At 44.8% G+C, this 23,428-nt stretch overlaps 1 protein-coding gene across 1 annotated transcript; it reads left to right on the top strand.

Moving 5' to 3' along the window:
• Window positions 1–1,380: 1,380 nt before the first annotated feature.
• Window positions 1,381–23,428, top strand: HEPH (hephaestin). Its single transcript, XM_089537140.1, has 20 exons — window positions 1,381–1,544; window positions 2,389–2,633; window positions 3,258–3,470; window positions 4,326–4,505; window positions 5,169–5,423; window positions 5,851–6,019; window positions 9,950–10,089; window positions 10,170–10,301; window positions 10,752–10,963; window positions 13,228–13,381; window positions 13,927–14,139; window positions 15,273–15,486; window positions 16,477–16,616; window positions 17,078–17,209; window positions 17,908–18,014; window positions 18,690–18,915; window positions 20,646–20,785; window positions 21,040–21,202; window positions 22,039–22,071; window positions 22,566–23,428. Exons 1-20 carry the CDS (start codon window positions 1,381–1,383, stop codon window positions 22,808–22,810), a joined length of 3,477 nt encoding a protein of 1,158 aa, XP_089393266.1. The 3' UTR covers window positions 22,811–23,428.

Below are 23,428 nucleotides of genomic sequence, written 5' to 3' on the forward strand. Positions count from 1 at the left end.
TTTGTCTTTCCATTCCTGCCATAAAATAAGTTGTATTTGTTGATTGATTGATTGATTGATTGATGGTATTTATATGTTATTAATACAATAATATAATATATATATATATAATGCAGTCCTGGCTTCCATCCTCTTCTTCTTCTTCCTCATTCACCAAGGAATGAATGAAACTGAACCCAGCTTTGCCTTGTTGTCATTCAAAGCAGAAAAGCGAAACCGAAGCTGGATTTGTTATGATAAAGGCAGATGGGATTGACCCACATGAAGCTCTTTCCAGCCCAGGCCCTTCCTTGCAAAGCTGGGGAGAGGCTTCCTCCATTTATGGCCCTTCCAAAGGCTTACAATCGCCAGAAGCCGTCATCGCCTGGTTTTATGGCCCAGACTTTGCCCCTTGGCTTTGGTTCCTGAAGGCCTCTTCTTCCTATGGTTCATTTGGAGCTTTACACGCTGGAAGGATATAGGCTCAGCGAATGCTTCCTTCGCTCCTCTGACGGTTCCTCCTTCTCTTCGTCCAAGTAAGAGATCCATCGGTCCAATAATAAAATCAATACTTCATTGATAGTTATCTGTAGAGAAAATGAGGCTGATGTCTTTGGTGCAAGTTATCTAATGGTCCGAAACACACTGTGGAAATACTCCAGTTCGAAACCGCTTTAACTGCCTCGATTCAATTCTAGGGAATGCTAGGAATTGTAGTTTCGAGAGACATTTTAGCCTTCTCTGTTAAAGAGCCCTGATGCCACAATGAACTACAATTCCCAGGATTCCCTGGCATGGAGACTAAGCCGTCAAAGCAGTCTCAGACAGCATGTTTTCAGACCTTATATTCATAACCATATACAAATATATTCGTATTTATTCTCTAACCTTTCTGTTTAGCATCCTATAGCTTCTAGAAAGAAAGTATAATTCCTTTGAAGTTGGGCTTTAGATTGTATTTCCTGCTCATTTCCCAGGGATAAACTCTTCCAGACACTGGAGGATCCTGACGATAAATCATAGAGCTATATATATATATATATATATATATATATATAATTCATTATAGACAGAGTGTAGAAAGAACAAGTCCAATTATATCTATCTGCCAGTCTGTCTATCTATCTATCTATATTGCCATTTGGGATAAATTAACTAGAACAGTGAGGGTCAATAAAGGTACAACGAAGTTACATCCCAAAAACAATGCAACAAGTGAGAGAAGAGTTACTTTCTTTGCATAACGTTTTCTAGTTGCAACAGGGATGACCCTATTAGCCTGAATGGAGCAAAGGCTTGGTCAATGTAAGGCAATTGCTTCCATCTTCTTATGGCTCATGATAGGTTTTTGGTTTCCTTACTGAAGATCGCGATCCTTGGACAGACCTTCCATCAGCCGAGATGCAAAAACTGACCGCTGCCACCCTCTTTGTCCACTTTGCTGGGCTGGTCCTCCTGGCCAATGGCGCCGAAAGGGTCTACTATTTGGGGATCCGCGAAGTGGAGTGGGATTACGCTCCTCTCGGGAAGAACGCGGTCACCGGACAAAGCATCGCAAATGACCAGTGAGTTTCATTCCTCTCTTCCCACCGCTCAGCATCACTCTGGCCACACTGGCCACCACAACGTTGCATGCCAGGAAATGAAAAGTTGGTATCAATCCAAACAGATAATGGGCCCAGTCCTCCCTATAAGGTCCAATGTAGTGGTTCCACCTGGGAAACTACGCTACAGGTGACCATTCACTGACCTTTGACCTCCCATAGCATTGCTGAAGGCCTCCCTATTGACATGCGCATGCCAGCCATCTTGGGAGCTGGCGGTGTAGTTGGTACGGTTTCAACGCTGCTTTGGAAAAGGCAGCTTCAAGCTGCTTTTTCCTTTTGCCCAAAACTCAAGAAACGTATTCCCCAAAATTGGCCCTAAAACCCCACCCCAAGTTCAGAAATCCCCCATGTGTGGCATTTCAATGACGGCGCATGGGCTCACCTCTCACCTGCAAGTAGTAATAAAAAACCAGTAGTAAAGTGCAACTAGTACTAAAGAGAGGTGTTCTGTTCACTTGGACTTAGGACTCTCCCTTTGATAAAAAGGGGGCCAGTTCTAGGCTAAGGATGCATAGTTCTCTGATGGAGCGAAACCTGGTCTTTTCCACTGGTGTTTTCGTCATATGAGGTGGGGCTTTTTGTTGCCACAGATGGACCACCGATTGCTATTTAAGAGAATTAAAGATGCATGTGCAAGCTGATAATAATATTAGTTTTTAAGAGTTTTAGGGCAGCATATGCATATACCTGTTTGGGTCCTGTGTGCTGCAGATGCGCTTCTCTGAATCCTGTATCCCAGACAATAAGGACCAGCACATTTGCACCATCGTTTTTTTAATGCTCTGCTATCCTTATTTCTCAGGGCAGCCTCCCTGTTCCTCCAGCCCTCCAAGGACAGGATTGGCAGCGTCTACACCAAGTCTGTCTATAAGCAATACTCGGACGCCGCCTACGCCTCCGAAGTGCCCAAACCGGCCTGGCTGGGGTTCCTTGGGCCCATCGTTCGGGCCGAAGTGGGGGACACCATCCTGGTGCACCTGAAAAACTTTGGCCGCCGGCCGTTCACCATCCATCCTCATGGCGTCTTCTACAAGAAGGATTCGGAAGGTGACCACATTTTCCTCTCTGTGTGTCTCATATACACTTTTGCATGATTTAACAGCTTGCATGGCTCAAGCCCAAATAAAGTTTATCCAGCCCAAGTTTACAAGCGACCAAGAAGATGCTTAAAATGGCCAAGAGGCTGAGGCTCTCTAGGAACTATCTTTTCTGGATGCGTTTTCTAGGCATTATGGAGCAAGCATATTTCCTATGATTATTCCATAATGGGATTCCATCAGAGATGCATGCCTCAGCACTCAGGCTGGCAAATTAAGCCCATGTTTACCTTCCAATTCTCCAATCACAAAGCAAAACACGCTAAATGCAAGGTACGTAAGTGAGGAGAACCACAGATGCCTTTCCCGTTATGGCAGAGCACTTCTTTTAAAACAAATGTGGTGAATGCTTTGCCTGGTTTGACTTTCCTTTTTGCAGCTGACCCTGTTTTTGTTTCCGTGCAGCAAAACCACGCTTAGAATATTAATAAAGCACAAAAATGTCAAAAAATAGCTTGCAGTGATGTGCACACAACTGTCATGTAAAAAGCGCACAGTGTAAATCAAAATGCATGCTTGAGTTGTTGTCTGAGCTGACAAACAAATGGATGCTACAACCTCTTGGTTATTCCAGGGTCCCTGTATCCTGATGTATCCTCACAGGATCTGAAGGAGGACGATGCCGTCGCACCGGGAGGGAACTACACTTATATCTGGACTGTTCCTGAGGATCATGGCCCAACGGCTGACGATCCGGCCTGTCTGACATGGATCTATCATTCCCACATCAATGCGCCGAGAGATATCGCCACCGGCTTAATTGGGCCGTTGCTGATCTGCAGAGAAGGTAAGCCACTTGGAGCAAGAGGATATAAATCAAATCAAATCTTTAATAGAATAAGGCCTCCGTTGGAAACATGGATTTATAGCCAGTTTTCAGTTTGCATCACAAAAGGTACACTATGAAACCACAACACTTACCTCTGCAGCAGGGCTGGCAAGGGGCAGGATGGGAAACTGGCACAAATCTGTGGCATCACTAGTGTGGGAGCTTATGGCGTCGTCCCCATGGACCCTGTGGAATCCCCCCACCAAACAAAAAGAGTTTTTTTAATTGCAAAGGATTTCCTCTGTCAAGGAAAGAGGGAGTCACAGCAAATAGCCCAGTTCCCTGAGGACGATGGGAGAAAGGAATAAAGCAGAGGAGGAAACCATAGGAAGAAGGACTAGAGAGAAAGGGCAGCAGTCCAAGTCAAGGGCGGCAATGGGGATCAATGTCAACATGGCCCAAAGGTTAAAGAAGTCTGAAGTAGAAATTGAGGAGTCTGGTAACAGGAATGCTGGCCAAGAACCAGACAAGTTGCTCCCAGCAACTCCTTAAGCCAACTTAAATAGCCTGATATCAGCTGGCTCTAATTAGAGCCTGACTGCTTGCTGCTTAGCCTGAGCATCTCAGCCCTATCTTTGGTTGGATCCTTTTGCTCCTCTTCTTTGATGGAGGACTCAATAGGAAAGGAGAAACCCTGAAAGTAAACAGGGTTTAAAACTATGGTTGCCGGCCGCGGAAGCCTTCGACTTGGCTAGGATGGGATTTTAAGGGTCTTGGGACATTAGAAGAGGCCTTTGAACCAATGGGAAGTCAGTAGGATTCCCTTCTTCTTGACGGAGCGTCTCTGTTTGCTTCTCTCCTCTCCTGGTCCAGGGACCCTGAAAAGCCGCTCCCAAAGGCGCCACGATACCGACCTCGATTTCTTCCTGATGTTCAGCGTAGTCGATGAGAACGAAAGCTGGCATTTGCAAGAAAACATCCGCTCCTTCTGCCAAGAGCCAGACTCAGTGGATGAGGAAGACGAGGGGTTCAAAGAAAGCAATAGGATGCATGGTGGGCATCCCCATTTCCTTTACTTCCTTCCTTGCTTTGATGGCTGGGCCTTTGCGTCTGAGAAATTAAAGGTTGAACTTAATTACCACTTTTAATTGATTAAAAACTACTAGGTGCGTTAAATTTGGGACGGGTCAGGAAGAGTGACAGTTTTGGAGGAGAGAATAACATGAAGCTATTAGTCTCTGGTAATGGGGTGTGCATGGGTTAATAGAGATAAGTTAATTAGTGATAAGTTAATTAGTGATAAATTAAATTAGGAATAGTATATATTGGGGAAAAGATAGAAATAGAAATGAAGATAACAATAATAAATTTGTTTGTGTATGTATGTTTTAAAAATATTGGTTTAGTTAATATTAAATGGTTTAATATGAATGAGATATAGATAAGTTAATTAAGAATAGATAATTAATATGATTTATAATGTGACAACAATCCTCCTCTGAATAAATCTGCCCATGAAAACCCCACGACAGGTTCATCTAATTGTTGCCATAAGTCAGAAACAACAACAACAGCAGCACCAGCAACATTGATGTTCAAGGTCCTGCAGAAAGCCAGCGGAGTGGAAACCTTTAGCATCAAACTCGAAGCACTAAATCAATACTGGATGGATCCTGAACTTGCCTTTGACTGCCAGTTTGATCCTTGTTTCTGCAGCGATTAACGGTTACCTGTTTGGGAACCTACCCGAGATGAGCATGTGCGCCGGGGACCATGTGTCTTGGCACCTCTTTGGGATGGGCAGCGAGATGGATGTCCACACTGCCTTCTTCCATGGACAGACCCTTGTGGTTCGCGGCCACAGGACCGACGTAGTCAGCCTCTTCCCAGCCACATTTGTGGCCGCTGAAATGACCCCTTATAACACTGGGAAATGGCTGCTGAGCTGCGCGGTCCACGATCACTTGCAAGGTAAGGTCCGATCCAAAACGGAGCCCTTCTTGCCCCAGTGACCACTTTCTTGCAAAGAAAAGGAAATCCTGAGGGTTTGCACACAAAATTTTGTGCAAAGAGTGTATTTTTGCACAGCCCTGTCCGCCTAAATACTGCAGGACTGGATCATAAATAATAAATAAATAAAAATTTTATTTATATACCGCCCTTCTTAAAATCAGGGCGGTGCACAGCAGAAACACAACAATACAATAATACAATTATACAAAATGATTAAAACAGTGCAATAAAAATCATGGCTTTGATGTGACTTCCAGATTTTTAGGACGCATGCATCATTAAAACAGCATACCTCCAAAGTGACCCAAAGCAGCTTTATTTTGGCCTATCTGTGTGGGGCCAGTGTCCGCCAGCTTTATGACTGTCCTTTCTGTGCCTTTTGCAGCGGGGATGGAAGCTCTGTATGAAGTCAAGAACTGCTCCTATCTAAAGCCAGAGCCTGCCTTGAAGGGAAAGCTTCGGAAATATTACATTGCGGTCAAGGAGGTGCAGTGGGACTATGGACCTTCAGGATTAGACCAAAGCACCGGGAAGAGCCTACAAGAACCAAACAGGTAAAGGGACTCCTGTCCTTACGGACCATTTGCAAAGCTTATATGCTTCAATTGGGAATGCATTCCTAGTCATAAAAGAGGCTCATCAATGCATCTTTACTCCAGGAGCTGAAATCTGGATTTTGCAAAATGCCAATTTGCCAGAAAACTTCAAATTCATAATGTGAAGTTTGGAGAAACTTCGTGATATTGGGCATTAATGTAGACGATTCTTGGAGCAAACGCCAGCCACTTTGAAGATGCTTGATGTGCAGTTGCATCAGTTTCATATCACTTTCGTGGTCATGACCTTGTCCCAAGAATTGTGGGGTGTGTAGTCTGATGAGAGAGCAATGAGGGATGTGTAGTTTGATGGTGCTATAAAGCTCTACTGCTGCATTGTACTGTAAATTAGTTTTCTAATAGAGAATCCTAAATCCCTTGCGACTTGTAATGCATTGCTTCCAAGCTCAGGTTGCATTGCTGTCAACTACCTTAAAACAGGTATTTAGTTCCTTGATAATATTTTTCTTGAGGGAAACATCAAGTAATTTTAGCAATTTTCTTCTTAATATGAGAGCAAAAAAAGATCCACACAGGAAACAACATTTTTGCATATTATTTTCTGCTTAGAAAAAAAATGCTGCTTTCTGTGCAAAATGTATGAATTTTGCACAGAATAAGAGCAGAACTGCAAGACTGTCGTCATCCCAGGATTCTTCTTGTCAGGCTTTCTTGACCCTTGAGAAATATGTTTTTGAATCACTTTTTGGCACATTTGCAAATATTCTTCCTGTCCCTGTTTTAAAATGACCAGAGGTCTCTAGCCAGCCCCTCCTTGGTTTTGATATTGAACCGAGAAGATGCTCCTGAGTTGAATGTCTCCTTTCAGCCACAAGATGGAGGAAGCGCTGCAGAGATCCTGCTTTATCAAACCTCTCCAGCAAAACCGCTGTGCATAATGTTGCGCATACCATATATACTCCACTATAAGTCAACCTCATGTATAAGTCGAGGGCAAGTTATGGATTTTGATATGATCCGTGAATAAGTTGAGGGTAAAACTTAAGGACATGTAATAAGGTATATAAAGGACTCTCGCCGTTTACTACACAGAGAAGGGGATAGTTTCTACAGTGTGTGATCCATTCCGCATAAGGCACATTGCGCATGTGCTCAAGCCCCCGCGTCATACACTGTGCCATGCATTGCGGGCATGTGCCCCATTCACCTTACTAAGGCTTGCCGCCTGCGTGACCTCAAGACTGCATATGGCCAGCCTGCATACAGCGTGGGCGCATTATATTTTGACAAGAGTTAAGGTACAGTACATACACTGACCCATGGGTAAGTCGACCCAGTTTTTTTGGGTTGGTTTTTTGACTAAATCTTTTGGACTTATACAGTACATAAATATATAGAGTCATTCTGTGTTCCTTCACTGCGAATGCAAGGGAAACCTGTCGTAATAGGTGCCAGCCAGTAGGAGATAGTTGCTTCCATGCCACGAAGGTGGTGAACTCCCAGCTTTGTGTTTGAGTCCAAACTTTACAGGAGTTATCCAAGCTGCTCAACTAGAGTTGCCATAGTGAAAACTGGAGATGGCTCCTGGCCCCAGATGGAGAAGCAAAAGGAGAGGAAGGCTCCATGGGTCTGCACTTGGATCAATGGGGAGACAAAGTATTTAAATGGATGACAGCAAAAGAGAACCCATATGGAGAGAGATTGATGTGCAACCAGCCTGCGCAAACCTGCATGTTTCTCCTAATATCTCTATATTTATAGTGGAAGGGGGTGAGAAGTAAGAGCGTCTTGAAATTGGCCTCATCCACCTGATGTTCAAGTAAAGGCTTCGCACAGCTTCCTTTCTTGGCTTGTTCGCTGCGGAAGCACTAAAAGCAACGAGGAGGAAATGGAGGTTTATTTGTTATAATAAGCCATTGTGGGCAATTTTAGCAGAAAGGGAAGATCAACGCGGCAATAAAAATCTCTGTTTTCGACAATCCTCAGGGCAGCAGGGAGGTCTTTCCACACGCTTTGAAAGCACATACAGAAAATAAACTCATCCATCATTGAAAGGCCTGGTGGATGAATCTTTTATGAACTCCTGGAATAAAGAGTGAGAAAGGAACATAAATACATAGAAGCAGAGGACCAACTTTGCTTCTGGGAGCTCAGTGATTCCCTGAAGTTTGGGGGCTTTGCAGCTGCAGGGAATGGAGCGGAGAGGGCTCTGGATTTGGATTGCTCCTCTCTTCTTCTTCCTCCTCCTCTTCTCCTGTTTCCAAACCGTTCGGCAGAATTTCTCTGCAATTGCTGAACAGCTGTGCTTTGGCATCCTCTGCATCAGCTCAGCTGGCATGATCAGGGCTTTTCAGTCAAGGTTGGCGCTCAGATTAAGCAGCCTTGCCTTGATTGGGGTAAAAGAAGCAAAGGGCAAACTGGGCAGCTTTTGCTTTGGGGGTTTGGTTTTTCAGCAGCATCATTATAGCTTCTGTTTCATGCTTCAGACTCAAGGCAGCAGCTGTGGATCCCTTGATGGAGCCCATCCACCTTCTGTGCAGTCTTCCTCCGTTCCTCCTTCCTTCCACTTTACCAACTACATAGCTGTACAGAAGACTATAGAATATTTCTGTTGAATACCAAAATGCCAGAAGCATCATTTCACTCCATTTTGCTCAAAACAAAATGGTTTAGAATAATAGGATCATAGGATCTTAGAGTTTTAAAGGGATGCCAAGGACTATCCGGTCCAACTCCATTCTGCCATGCAGGAATGCACAGTTCAAGCACCCTGAAAGATGCCCATCCAAACTCTATTCAAAGACCTACAAGGAAAGAGAGTCCAAAGCGGTCAGTTCCACTGTCCAAAGGTTCGTCCTAATGTTTAGGTGGGATCTCTGTTTTTGACGCCAGCTCTGCCCCCAATCAGGGCTGCATCTACACTGCAGAATTAATGCGGCTTGACACTGCTTTAATTGCCATGGCTCCATCCCATGGAATCCTGGGATTTGTAGTTTGTTGTGGCCCCAGACCTCTCTGACAGAGAAGGCTAAATCTAAATATATACAGTCACCCCTACGTTTTCATGGGGGATCTTTTCCGGACCCTCCCACACAAAGGGAAATCTGCCAATATTCAAGCTTTATTGGCTTGAATGGTGGCGCAACTCAGCAGGTGCGCACCACAGGCGCACATCCCATTTTAAGCCCATTTGCCCCTTGCGAGTAAGGGAGGGACGTGGATCTGAAGTCCACACAAACGGAAGGATAACTGGATGGATGGATGGATAGATAGATAGATAGATAGATAGATAGATAGATAGATAGATGGTATATATACCCCACTCACTTCCATGCCAGCATTCTCGGAAGATGGCAGACACAGATGCTGGCAAAACACCAGGAATAAACTCTTCCACAAGACAGCCACACAGCCTGAAAAACCCACAAAAAACTAAGGCTAAATCTCTCCTACAACTACAAAACCTAGAGGAATCCCATAACATGGAGCCATGGCAGTTAAAGTGACGTCAAACTGCATTAAATTCTGCAGTACAGATGCAGCCCAAGTGAGTGATTCAGCAGCAGTCCTGCCCCTTTGCACTCACAGCCAAAAACAAACAAAACACACATACACAAGCCTCCAAACGACACAGCCAAGTAGGCTTTGTGTGGATTTGGGGTATTATTGTACTTTGCTGTAAGGCCAACACAGCTATCCCTGGATATGTTTTCCCCAAAACACAAGTCCTCCTTCTTCTCTCTCCTCTGACTTTGCAAGATCTCTTATGTAGCTCAGGATGAAAAATACAGTGGCCCTTTGCAAAAGGATTTACACAGACTGTTTTAAATTTTCAAACAAAACAACCCTGGAAATTGGGGAAAAACCAAGTGATGTTGCTTGTGGCAAAAGCCTCTCCTGTAATCCTGTGTTTTTGCATCTGTTTAGCTTTTCAGAGCTGTACTTCAAGCAGAGCTCCAGTCGGATCGGAGGCACGTACTGGAAAGCCAAGTATATTGAATATACGGATGGAAGTTTTCGGGTGGAGAAGATGCGAAAGGAAGAAGAGAAACATCTTGGGATCCTTGGTAATGTGGCAAAATTAAAAGCCCAAATTAAAGGTTCCTTCCTTCCTTCCTTTTCCCACCCCTTTTCTCTTTCCTTTTAGGACCAGTGATCAGAGCAGAAGTGGGAGATACCATCCAGGTGGCCTTTGCAAACAAAGCCTCCTGGCCTTTCAGCATCCAGCCCCACGGTGTCTTTTATGGAAAGGAGTGGGAAGGAACCCTGTATCACGATGGTATGGTCTTACATGCGCACAGACACATGCACGCACTCATTGATTCCCCCCCTCCCAATACAACACCCTAATAAAATACCCTTAAAAACAAAGAATAAAAAGAAACTTTATCCTGCATGCAATGAATATGAGGCAGTGTTTAAGTGTCGCCTAAGCAACAACACACATAAAGTTGGCAACAAAACAGCAAAGACAGACTGCAAGTGCAATTGGTGCTTAGATCCGAACCCAGGTCTCCCAGGTTTCTGTCCATCTCTTGGTCCACCAAGTGCTCATTTTCCAGGGGCAAGAAAAGCATAGCCCCCTGGGCAACAGCCCTGTTCCCTAAAGATTTTTCATGCAAGAGGCCACCAGCCGTACCCATTCCCAACCCCTGCTTTATAGGGTCTCTTGTATGACTGCTGAAAGGGCCAAGTGCACCATCCATATCATCCCTCTTTCGTTTCAAAGGTTCATCCTGGAGAGGATCTGTTGTGAGGCCTCTGGGGAACTTCACCTACCAATGGACGGTCCCACAACATGTGGGTCCCACGGCCACAGACCCTCCTTGCTTGACGTGGATGTACTCTTCTGCGGCAGATCCCACCAGAGACACCAATTCTGGGTTGGTGGGGCCCTTGCTTGTCTGTAGACCTGGGACTCTTGACGAAAGAAACCAGCAGGTAAGGTCTCTTGTTTTGTTGATGGGCCAGAGATGACCCATAAGATGGATAAGATGGATAAGTCGACTCAGGTTTTTTTTTTTTGGGGGGGGGGGGTCAATTTTTGGACTAAAACTTTTAGACTTATACATGAGTACATACAGTGTTTTGCATCTGGCTCTGGAACATAGCTAGACCCGCTTCCTATTCCCACCTTTGCTCTCTGTTAGCCACTGAATGGCCATAAAAGAGTGACTATCGCAATGAAACAGTGAGACGTTGGGGAGGTTGGTCATTGCAGAGGAAGGAAGAGAATACTCTGCATAACCCCCACCAAAAAGGAGACATATGCAGTTGTACATTGGACTTACATTTCCATAGTCACTAATAGGATGCTGGTCAAATTGCATTAAGGGTTGCCACATGGCAGGAGCAAACCAGAAAAATGCAGGGTTGTATTTCCAGACTCTCCCGTCTGACTGTGGTTTGCATTGAATAGAAGGACTTGCAGTGATGGCATCACATCATATGTTTTGCTATTGCCTTCCTCTGAGGCTGAGAGAGTGTGACTCGGCCAAGGTTTCCATGGCTGAGCTTGGGTTTGAATCCTGGTCTCATGGCGTCTCAGTCAAAGACTCAAACCCCTAGTTCCAATGTACTAGAGTTATACATGAAAGATGTGAAGCAGTGTTTGAGAGTGGATTATGAAAGAGGAAGGAGGAGTGCTGGGAAGGAAGTGGACTGAAGTGCCCCAGAGGAGTTGTTTTGCAGGAAGACTCAATGCAGTCGAGGCTTTAAAAGCTGTGCGTCTGCTTTGTATGAGTCCCACTTGAAGCCCATGGGACTGGAAGGAATCACATCAAACACCTCTTCAGATGGTGCCTTGTAGCACATGCCATTGAAGTGTACTTGGTGGGAGAGAATGGCATGTCGTACTATATATATATAAATCAATCAGTCCTTATTACACAGCCATATTGCTGAAGAAGATAAGACTGAGCTGCCCTTTAAAAAAAATCCCAACATAGCATACAAGTTACATTAAAAGATAAAACACCTTCCGGAAGCCCAGAAATGTATTTTTAGAGTGCATTGATGGCTCATCCTCATTGGCAGCCAGATCGCTATTAATTTGGCCTCCTTTCATAATGCAAGTGAGTAATTGCCTTCCCTTGGGATCCTGGACAGACCTCTCAGAAGGGCTATTTGTTTGCTTATAAGTCATACATAAGGCCTGGATTCTCTCCCTTAGTCCCAATTAGAGTAAATCCACTGAATCAATGGGATCGACCCATGTGTTGACCCTCCATTCAACAGCTGATTCAATGGCCTGCATCACTTGGGTCAAACCCTTAGGATTCTGGCCTCTGTGTTTGTGTCCCTGTGTAAAGAAGTGATACCAAGCTAGGGTTAAATCCCAGACAGTCAAATGCAAGTTAAAACCTGTGTGACCCACCTTTGACTTAGGCCTTTAGGAGTTATTACATTTGTTTTATTTATGGTCCATCCAGGCTCTTCTTGATGCCTTTTCTCTATTCCGGCTGCTGTTTCTGAGTACATTCTGTACCTTTCCCTGAAATTTCCTAGGCAACCAACTGAAACCCAGTCTATTCTTCTGTACTGCTAAGAAGCAGGGATAGGCTCCTGATAGAGACCCAGCAGGATGTACTGGTTCGGGTTGTACTGGGAAACTGGGAGACCAAGGTCCAAATGCCAGCTCAGCCATGAAAACCCACTGGGTGATTTTGGGCAAGTCCCACTCTCACAGCTTCAAAGGGAAGATCAAGATCAAGCCCTCTCTGAACAAATTCTGCCAAGAAGACCCCACAATAGGATTATCTTGGGGTCACCATAAATTGGAAGTACTTGAAGGCACACAACAACAACAACAACAACTAAGAGTATAGCAAGGTGGATGTTGTTATTGTTTGCTATCAGGTCAGCTTCAGTTTATGGCAACCCTATGAATGAGACCTCCATCAGCTCAGGTCTTGCAATCTCATGGTTATCGATTCTTTCATGAAGTCAATCCATCCTTAGTGAGGTCTCCCTATTTTCCTACTGTCTTCCATTTTATCAAGCGTTATTGACTTTCCCAGTGAGTCGCATTGAGTCATGATATGACTAAACTACGACAGTCTCGGTTTATTCATCTTCATTTCTAGTAATAATACTCATCTTGCTTTGTGATGAAGCAATCCCCAAAATGGAACAAGAGCATTATTGGTGCATGAGAATCTAAATCTTTGCAAACCCTAATCTTTTGTGTGTCATTGTTTTCCTAGAAAGGTGTCGATAAAGAGTTTTATGTCTTGTTCGGCGTCTTTGACGAAAACCTCAGCTGGTATCGGGATGCCAATCTGAAATACTTGAAGCATTTCCCAAAGCAAGACAAGGCCTTTGAAGATGAAGTCTTCATAGAGTCCAACAGGATGCATGGTAAGTCCAACATCCCCACTCTTGAAGATTCAGGGATAAGAAAACACATTTAGGAAAGGTTGAGTAACTTGCATATTTAGAGTGGCAACTAAAATAGTAAAGATGGGTTTGAATAATATTGATGCTTTTTTGTTTTGCATTGCAAGAGATATTTGGGCAGCAAATATGCAAGTGTGATACTGTTCTCTTACCAACACCTAGCTCCTGCAAAAACTAATGTAAAGTAATGAGCAGCATAGCAACACAAGACATCTGGCCATTTTAATGGGCAACTGCAAAGGATTATTTTCCCAACAAGTACAGCCAACCAGTTATTTTGGAAAAGCAACTTTCCAAAGAGTGCCCAATGGGTGCAGTCATTGCACAAAATTGCTGCTCTTCTTGTGTATTCCTCTTTCCCTTCTCAGTCTGAGAAGCATTGAGCCATGGACCTTAAAGCAACGTCAAACTTCATTTTTACTTCAGTGCAGATTTAGTATCCTTGGACTGATGGGTCACTCTCATCTGACTTTGTTTTCTGTCCCTTTCCCTCTTTTGCACCAAAGCCATCAATGGGTTCATGTACAGCAACTTGCCTCTCCTGGAGGTCTGCAAAGGAGAAACTGTTTCCTGGCATCTCTTGGGTCTTGGCAGTGAAGCGGATGTCCATGGAGTGGCATTCCAGGGGAATACGGTCCTGATGAACGGACAGAGGAGAGACGCCACCAATATCTTCCCCCACACTTTTGCCACAGCCTTCATGCAGCCAGACAAGGAAGGTAAATGCATGGTTTCATTAGCAATTTGTCCTGGATGGTGGTCTCCAGGTATCTGAGATTGCAACTCTCATCGTTCCTTGCATACCCTCCAATTGCAAGAGAAATCCCGATTAATCTTTTGTCTTCCCACTTTTCTGTTGCTTCTAAAATGTCCCAGTTTCTCTCTCCTCCCTCCACTTTCCCCTTTTCAATTTGTAGCTAGAATTATTTATTAATTAGGATTGAGATGTTATAGTTGGTGTCGACTGGCGTAAACCCATTGGATCAATGGGACTTGCAAATGTGTTGACTTGTGAAATTTCCATTGATTCCATAGGTTAGTTTGGTTTAAGGGTTGGATTTAGGCCACTGTTTCTTCTAGAAAGAAAACCTCTCATGCAAATGGAAGAGTTATGAAAAGGCTGGCTTCCACACTGAAAAATATGTGCAATAGTTTGCTTGAAATATTGTGCATGTCTAGGGCTACCAGCTTGAAAACTGGAGAGGGCTCCTGGAACTTTAATGATTGAGCGGAAGGGAGAGTTTCAGGAGATGTTGCTTGTCGTGCAACCGGGAAACATGCAACTATTGCTAAAATTACCGTATTTTCTGGCGTATAAGATGACATTTTGACCCTTGAAAATTGAGTCAAAAGTCGGGGGCTGTCTTATACGCCGGATTGAGCCTGGGGTCCGGCGCGTGCGCACTCGGCTGCCAGCTTCTCAGGCCTCCAGAAGCCTGGGAAGCCGGCGCGCGCGCTCTGGAGCTGCCAGCTTCTCAGGCCCCTGGAGGCCTGGAAAGCCTGCAGCCCCTTGCCGGCTTGTAAGGGGCCTTCGGAGGCTCCTTGAAGCCGGTGCATGCATGCACGGCTGGCTGCCGGCTTCTGAGGAGGAGGGGTAGCCTTATACGGTGAGTATATCATAAACTATATTTTTATTTAAAAAGTTGGGGTTCGTCTTATACGCCCGGTTGTCTTATACACTGGAAAATACGGTACTTCTATAAAACCAGTAAGGTGCAATGGTTGGAGGGTTCGACTGGCCTTTCCAGTTTTCTCTCTGGCAACCCTTGGCATGTCACCTTTACTGGTGCCACTTCAGTGAACCCAAGTGTTGGTTGCTACGTTTGGTGACTTTGTCCATGCTCCCTTCCAGGGACATTTGAGCTGTACTGCCAGACTAGCAACCACTACCAGTCCGGGATGAAGGGACGCTACTCCGTCCAGCAATGTGGGAAGGGGTTGCCCTTCCTTGACCCACGGTACGAGAGAGTCAGGACCTTCTACATCATGGCGCAAGAGGTAGAGTGGGACTACGCTCCAGATCGCAGCTGGGAACTGGAAAGACACAACCGTTCTGCAGGAGAAAGGTACAATCATAGAGTCATAGAGCTGGAAGGGGTCTCAAGGGTCATCCAATCCCTGCAATGCAAGAATACAAACGTAAAACACAGCCAATTTCCTCTAAAGGAAAAGCCTCCATCACCAAGCAGCTACAAAAATGGTCTTGGGGCCACATGTGGCTCATGGGCTACATTATTCCCACTTGTGCCCGAAAGCATCTTCCAAGTCATTCAACAAGAGCCAATAAGTGTTGTTCTTGTTGTCTGCCTTCAGGTCATTTCCAGCTTATGGTCATCCTAAGGTAACCCTATCATGGGGGTTTCTTTGCCATATTTGTTCAGAAGGGGATTGCCTTTGCTTTCCTCTGAGGCTGAGAGAGTATGACCTGTCCAAGGGTTTATATGGCTGAGTGGGGATTCGAACCCTGGCCTTCAGAGTTGTACTCGGACACCCAAACCACTGTGCCACACTGTCTCTATTAATAAGCATAGACTTCAGAACCGTACCTTTTTATAGTCTGACCAGCTCTGATCTGACTGCTATTCTGTTCCTGTTCATCTAAGGTCCTTCTCCCAGATTTCAGCCTATCAATGCTGCTGAACCTGCCGAATTAATGCAGTTTGGCACCACTTAGGTCTCCATGCCTTAATGCTATGGCATTCTGGGATTTGTAGGTTGATGGTGCACCAGAGCGCTCTGGCAGTGGAGGCCAAATATCTCACAAATCCCCATAGCATTGAACCATGGCAGTTGAAGCAATACCGGATTACATTATTTCTGCAGTTCGGCATCTTGGAGCGTTCTTTTCGGACTAAAAGCCGGGGCTGGTTTGCAGCTCCATATTGACATGGGAACCACTCTCCTCTTTCATCTCGGCTTCGTTCACATCCATGGAAGTCAGGGTCCCCTGGGAGAAGCTTTGCCCGAGGACCTGCTTCATCTGCTGAGATTGTGTGTTGTTTTATTAATGCCGATGGAGCATCTATAATGCAAAAGCTCACTTTGAAAACCCACAGGTATGGCGAGGTGTTTCTGAGCCACGAGAACGGACTGCTGGGCTCCAGGTACAAGAAAGCCATCTTTAGAGAATACACCGATGGGACGTTCAAGACCCCAAAGGAGAGGAACCATGGAGAGGAACATCTAGGGATTTTGGGTGAGAAATGGACATTGGGTGCAGATTTTCTTCAAATTAGGCTTGAAGAGGTGAATCCGTACGCTTGCCATTTTTAAAAACTTTAACCATCCTACAATATCCTGGGATTTGAAGTTTTTTTCTGAGGTGCCAGTCTTTTTGGATAGAGATAGGTAAAGACTTTTGAAAGCTACAAATCCCAGGATGTCATAGGATGTAGTTGCAACACCGAAAGTGGTGTCCAAACAGCATTATTTCTATAGTATAGATGCCACCAAAGACCAGGGAATATATTTACTTCTGAGTAGCCACAGTCTTGGATGCTTGGCTGCAGTCCTGCCTGAACATTTACTTGTGTGCATCACCAAAAAGATTCTAGCCATTATATTTCTTTCACTGTGTCCATATAATAGTGCATTCCTGGCCATTGTGTGGTTGCTATCATTTTTGGTGCCTCAAATCCCTCCTTCTCACCTACTCAGGTCCTTTCATTTGGGCAGAAGTGGGAGACGTGCTCAACATCGTGTTTCGGAACAACGCAACTCGCCCATACTCCATTCATGCCCATGGCATCATGGAAAAGAACAACGGAGGCTCAGGAGCCGCAAAGCCGGGTGAGTCTGTCTCTGTGCATTGCCTTGTCTTCTGGACTCATTGGCCAAGAATTTCCATAAGGATGGATTAGCATCAAAATCTCCATGTGCAAAAGTTAGGCATTTGTTGCTGTGTGCAACCCTTGTGAATGGCAGTGTTGCATGGCTGAACCAAGGAACCAACTGCAGAAGCACATGAGCTGTGTGAAATCATGTGCAATTCACCACTCTCCTCAACATTAAGTAGTATGCCTGGTGCCATATCCACAACTTTATGTGCACAAAAGACCACCTCCTCCACTGTGAACCTGCCCAAAATTTGAGACCCATCCCTGCATATCATGCATTTAGGCTGGTATGCCATTGCCTTCCTCTGAAGCTGAGTGAATGCAATTTGCCCAAAATTGCTCAGGGGATTTCCATGCCTGCACAGGCATTCGAACCCTGGTCTCCTGGGATCCTAGTCCATTACTTATGTGTAGTACTCTCTACACATTAGACAACTCCTTTAAATTTCAGATAAAGTCTCAACCACAACATCACAGTTGCAGTTGTGTTATGATTGCCTCCTTCTTTTTAAAGCAAAAGGCCATGAGAAGGACATCACATGCAGATATATTAATTTATCTGAGCCACCCTTAGATCAGATGTATAACAGAAAAAACAAAATACCCATGGATCTCATTCTCTCTCTGTCTCATTCCCCTTTACTTTCCCAGGTGAAATTGTGACCTATCAATGGGACGTCCCTGAAAGATCTGGTCCAGGGCCAAACGATTCCACCTGCATCTCTTGGATCTACTACTCCAGAGTGGATCCCGTAAAGGTAAGTAGTTTTCCACTACTTGGAGGGAGCAAGCAAATACTGCCTGATAATACTCCCCAATTGTGTGTCCAACAAGTCTCAGTGTGTGGATTCGGTGGCAGAAAATCACACATATTTTGACTAGGGCTGACAAGTATCCCTTATTATTATAGATGTCCCTTATTTGCAGACCAGATTGTCCCTTACAGTATAGGGCTGGCAGATGTCCCTTATTATAAGGGATGTCCCTTATTTGAGATCCAGAAAGTGTGCCTCTTATAGGGCTGGCAGGGGTCCCTTATTATAAGGGATGTCTCCTATTTGAGGGTTGGAAAGCCTTTTCTGTTATATAAACCGAACAAGAAGCCCCAAATCCTGTATTTTGGGGTGTGGGCCCTTCATAAAGACAGGAATATTTGTGCGCCCTGTAATTTATGAATGTGGACAATGCATTAGTTTTGCAGAGAAATAATTGGCTAGCTCTCATTTGGTATATAGACAGAACAGAGTAGTTTTTGCAAAGAAATTACTTGGCTGGCTCAATACATATACATATAGGCAGAACACAGACTTGTTAATTGCTCCTTATTGTCAACCTTGCATGCCATGTATTTGGGGCTGTCTCTTATTGCTGTTTTGCAAACCTGAGAATGCTAGCGTTGGAGAAATTGCCGTTCTCTGTCCTTTCCCCATCAGGATATCTTCAGCGGCCTTGTTGGGCCCTTAAAGGTCTGCCGCAAAGGATCCCTGGGTTTGGATGGCAGAAGGAAAGGAGTAAGCAAAGAGTTTGCCCTCCTCTTCTTGGTTTTTGATGAAAACCAGTCCTGGTACCTGGAGGAAAACGTGAAAAATTACAGCCAGGAGAAGTGGAACCGTTCCCTTGGAAATGATGAGGAATTCGTGGAAAGCAACAAGATGCACGGTAACTGGCTTGCGCACTTTGCGTCTTCTGCTAGTGCTGCTCCCTGCTGTTTGCAAACAGTTGCTTAGGATTTTTTGCCCATACCTTCAGCAGAGTAATGTATGGTACTGCATAACAATGAACTTGTTATAATGAACATTTGGATAAAGGGTAGGTTTCTTTTTTAAGGTGAAAATAGCGGGGGAAAGAAGAACGGCCTAGAATTGCTTAGAACTGAACAGGGATTTGAACTCTGGTCTTTCTGAGTCCTTGGGTGCATCTGCACTGTAGAGATAACTCAGTTTAACACCGCTTTAGGTGCTGTGGCTCCATTCTATGGGATCCTGGGGTTTGTAGTTTGGTGAGGCACCAGTGCCATTCGGCAAGGATAAAGACCTGGTAAACTACAAATCCCAGGATTCCATAGGATGACGCTACAGCACTTAAAGTGGTATCAAACTATATTATTTATGCTGTGTAGATGCACCCTTAGTCCAAAACTCAGACCATTGCACCATATTGGATCTATGCCTTTCTTACCCCATATAGACAGGTAACATTACTTCTCACATCCTATTTCTACCCTTTGCAATGATCTCAATATCTGCCACGTTCTGGATCCTTGCTTTTCTCTTCACCTGGGTAGACTTTTGGGTGGCAGAAAAGCTCCTCTGTCCTATCGCCCTAAATTGCCTTCGGCTCATGCGTTGCTTTTGCACAAAAGGCTCTGCTCTAATTGCTGCTAAGTATGAAACGGAAACCTGCCGGGTGGCAATTCAGATCTTATTAGTTCCTAAGAGGAGCCTGTGCTAAGCTCTGAGAATACTTGAATTTGCCTCTTGGCTGCGGCTAGAAGAAAGTGAAAAATCTTAGCGAGAGAAATGCAGAAGAGAATTGTTCAGGTCAGGTACCTGGACTGAAAAAGGAAGAGCCGCCCTGCAAATCAGCCCATTTACACCAAACCGCAGGGTCTGAGTAGATGATGAAAGGAGTGTGCATCATTAACCTGACCCATTTTGCTTCCCACAATGGGATTTCCTCAGAGGTAAGTGCTTCAGCAATCAGGCTTGCAACTTAAACCTGTTTCTGCTTTGACTCCTGGAGCTGGGGGAAAAGGTAGGACATCAATGATGATGATGATGATGATGATGATGATGAGGGAACAATCATCATCATCAACACCTTCACCCAATGATGTTTCACTAATTCCTCAATTCCAAACCACCGGTGATTCAAAACTCCAGTCATTAATACCTGGTAGACTGTGAAGCCAAGATGATTTATGACGATTATGATTATGATTGTTACTGCTGCTGCTGCTGCTACTACTACTACTGTTCCAAGCAAACTGGCAAAATATCTGAACGAAACAGACATTCATGGGATCGGAATAGCAGAACTGGAGAAAATGACACTCCTTAGAACATGTTGCGTTACGCAACAACGCTGATTCCTAGATAAAATTACAATCTTTGATAGTCCACATTTCAAAAGTCAGTAGCAGTGGGTTGTGAAACGAAGAAGAATGATTATCACTTTCCAGTGACCAGTCAGAAAACAAAGCACTCTAAATGCAAGATGCATTGATGAGGAAAACCACATGCTATGATAAACAGATGTCTTTTAAACAAATGTCAAACGTACCTTATACTTTGACTCTACCGTCAGCTTCAAGTCAAAAGCAAAAGTGTCTGGAGCAGAGCAAGTGCTTGACCCTTTTTCTACCCATCCATCTCCCTTTTCTTCTTTAGCCATCAATGGGATGCTCTACGCAAACTTGCCTGGGCTGACGATGCATGAAGGTGACTGGGTGAACTGGTACCTACTGGGAATGGGTCAGGAGATTGACGTGCACACAGTGCATTTCCATGCTGAGACCTTCATTTACCGGGTGAGACTCTCCACTTATTCAATGAACAACTGGTGACTTCAGTTTGAAGGAGCTACACAAGGTGCTCAACTCTGTCCTCAAAATAGGTTTCAGCCCTTGGATAAATCCTCTGAACTTCATTCTGAAACTCAGAGCAGATCTATTGCAAGGACATAGGGGCTCAAGGGTGCTTAAAATGGGGTTTGGAGGCACGCACCATTGTTTCAAAACTCATTCTCCTTCCGTTCCTCTTCCTCCTCCTCTCCATATGACAGAGCGGCAAAGGCTACAGAGCAGACGTGGTGGACCTCTTCCCTGGGACTTTCGAAATGGTGGAGATGCTGGCGGGGAATCCGGGCACATGGCTGCTCCATTGCCACGTGGCTGACCACATCCATGCCGGCATGGAGACACTTTTCACTGTCTTGCCCAGGCCAGGTAAGGCATGATTGGATGTCCTTGCCTGTTGGGAGTGGAGGAAGGCTCCATGCATCTGTTGGAATGGCTGGCCAGAGGGAAGACTTCATGCGCCTGTTGCAATGAGGAGAGAGAAGCTGTGTTTGCTTGCCAGGTTGGCCACAGGGAAGGTGGCATTGTCCTATGGAAATAGTGACCAGGGAGGTCCTCTCCAGTCCCTTGGTTGGATGGAGAAAGTCTCCATCTGGCTATTGGAGTACCCTTCTCCTGTTAGGATGCCCAAAGGAGGCTCTATCTTCCTGTTGGAACAGTGTGACCAGGCATCCTCCTTTTCCAGGATGCATCCTACATTTTAAGAGTTCCAAAACGTCCTCCATTTTTAGCACGACTGAGAAACCCATTGAGTAACACCACGTTTGCTGTTCCCTTTTGAGAAATATGTCTGCAGATTCGGCAGCCTGTCTTTGCTACAAATAGGAGGATAATAGGATAGGACCATCTAAAGTTCTTTTTTTCCCAGGAGCAACAGCAGTCAAGACTTGTCCCTCAGAGCTCAGGGTGCATTTGTTTCTTGGAAGGGGAAAGGGGTAGTAAATGTGTTACTCAATGGACTTCTTGAAGTCTACTCAGCAGCCTTTCTCTGGTTCATATGGGAAGAGCCTTGAAAACTAGCAGCCTGTTCCCTAAAACATTTGATGCCTTTTCTGGTTTGGGGTCTGGATGTGACGCTGGTGCAAAAGGGCTTCTAAACACACATCTGCACCTGCTTGGTCCTGTCTACACACATAGACCTCCTTGGGCCGATTTGGGTGCTTCTGGAAAGCTTGATGTTAATTCTGCCATTTATTTCCTTTCAGAAGTCATGCCTTTGGACATTAGCTCTGCGGCAGGTATGGCTTTTATTCCTTCGTGGGCATTTTCAACACATTTGGGGTGGTCTGGACCAGTCTAGACCCATGAAAGGCCTTTTTAAAAACAGGACATGTGACTTCTGCTCACTTCTCGCAGTTAAAAAAAGGTCTCTTCTTGGCCTAAAATTTGTTATATAGGATGGATACCATGGTTTTAGTGTCTGTAATTTTTACACTGTTTTTAGATTATTATTTTAACTGTTTCATTGCATTATGTTTTTAGATTTTATTTGTGAGCCGTCTTGGGTCCCTTCAGGGAGAAAGGCAGGATAGAAACCAAATAAATACATACATAACAATGGCCCTTGAATACTAAGGTATGGGGAAGATTCCCCTACACTTTCTAGGTAGCTCTTACACCAAAAGGAGAGCAGAGCATTGGTTTATTGTTGAGATGCTCCTTGAGTTTTGCATTCCATGCATCCTTGCTTCCATTCCCTCCAATGTGTTCCTTCCTCTTCTTTGCTTCCTAGAGAGACCTCCTGAAGACGACCAAGACTCCCATAACATCTCATTGTTTGGCTCGAAACTGGCACCTGGGCAAGCAAAAGCAACCATTATTCTCCTTGCCGTCACTGGGATCGTCCTGCTCCTCATTGCCAGCGTCCTTCTGGGGGTGATCCTCTACCGCGAGAGGCAAAAGAGGCTGCGGCGCAACCGGCGCTCCATCCTGGACGAAAGCTTTAAGCTGATGGCTACGAAAACGCCTGAGATTTGAGGCGGAGAAATCTCTAAGACCGGAGGGAAACATCCTAGAAGGATAAGTTTTGCAATAACAACAAATGCGAGAAACATTTCAACACGACTCTATGAGATTTCCTCTTAGGAAAGTCAGACAAGAAGTATTTCTAGCCAATGACTGAAAGTGTTGCGACTGTGCAAAGCCATCCCTGTGGAGGCTTCAAGACAATGGCCTGCATGGTGTAAAGCTATACTCATGTGGTTACACAGCGGTTTGCACTATACTGTCCTTTTGCATGTCCACACTGGAACTGCCTCCAATTCTACCCTCTAACCACAACTATGAATAGTATGGATCAGGAAGCCATAAAACCTAGAATCCTGTTGGTAACATGTACCTCTGCAACTTCCTTTACGCTTGCATTTTCACTTTATTTTTGGCCACTGTGCAACAGACATATTTAATTCCTGACTGTGCAAGCAGATTCCACAATGGTCATAATTCACCATAGGTCTACCTTCACAAATCACTCTAGATTAGAGGGGGACCATTGGTTGCATGGCTCTACTGTAGTTGGGAGCAACAAACAGGGTTCTAGCCATGCAGCTGCATGTGCATTTTTGGTTGATGCATCACTGTTTTCTAGTGCCTTCA

This window comes from Sceloporus occidentalis, unplaced genomic scaffold (assembly GCF_023333645.1).
Source record: "Sceloporus occidentalis isolate IW3139 unplaced genomic scaffold, rSceOcc1.0.p SCAF_8, whole genome shotgun sequence".
Lineage (NCBI taxonomy): Eukaryota > Metazoa > Chordata > Lepidosauria > Squamata > Phrynosomatidae > Sceloporus > Sceloporus occidentalis.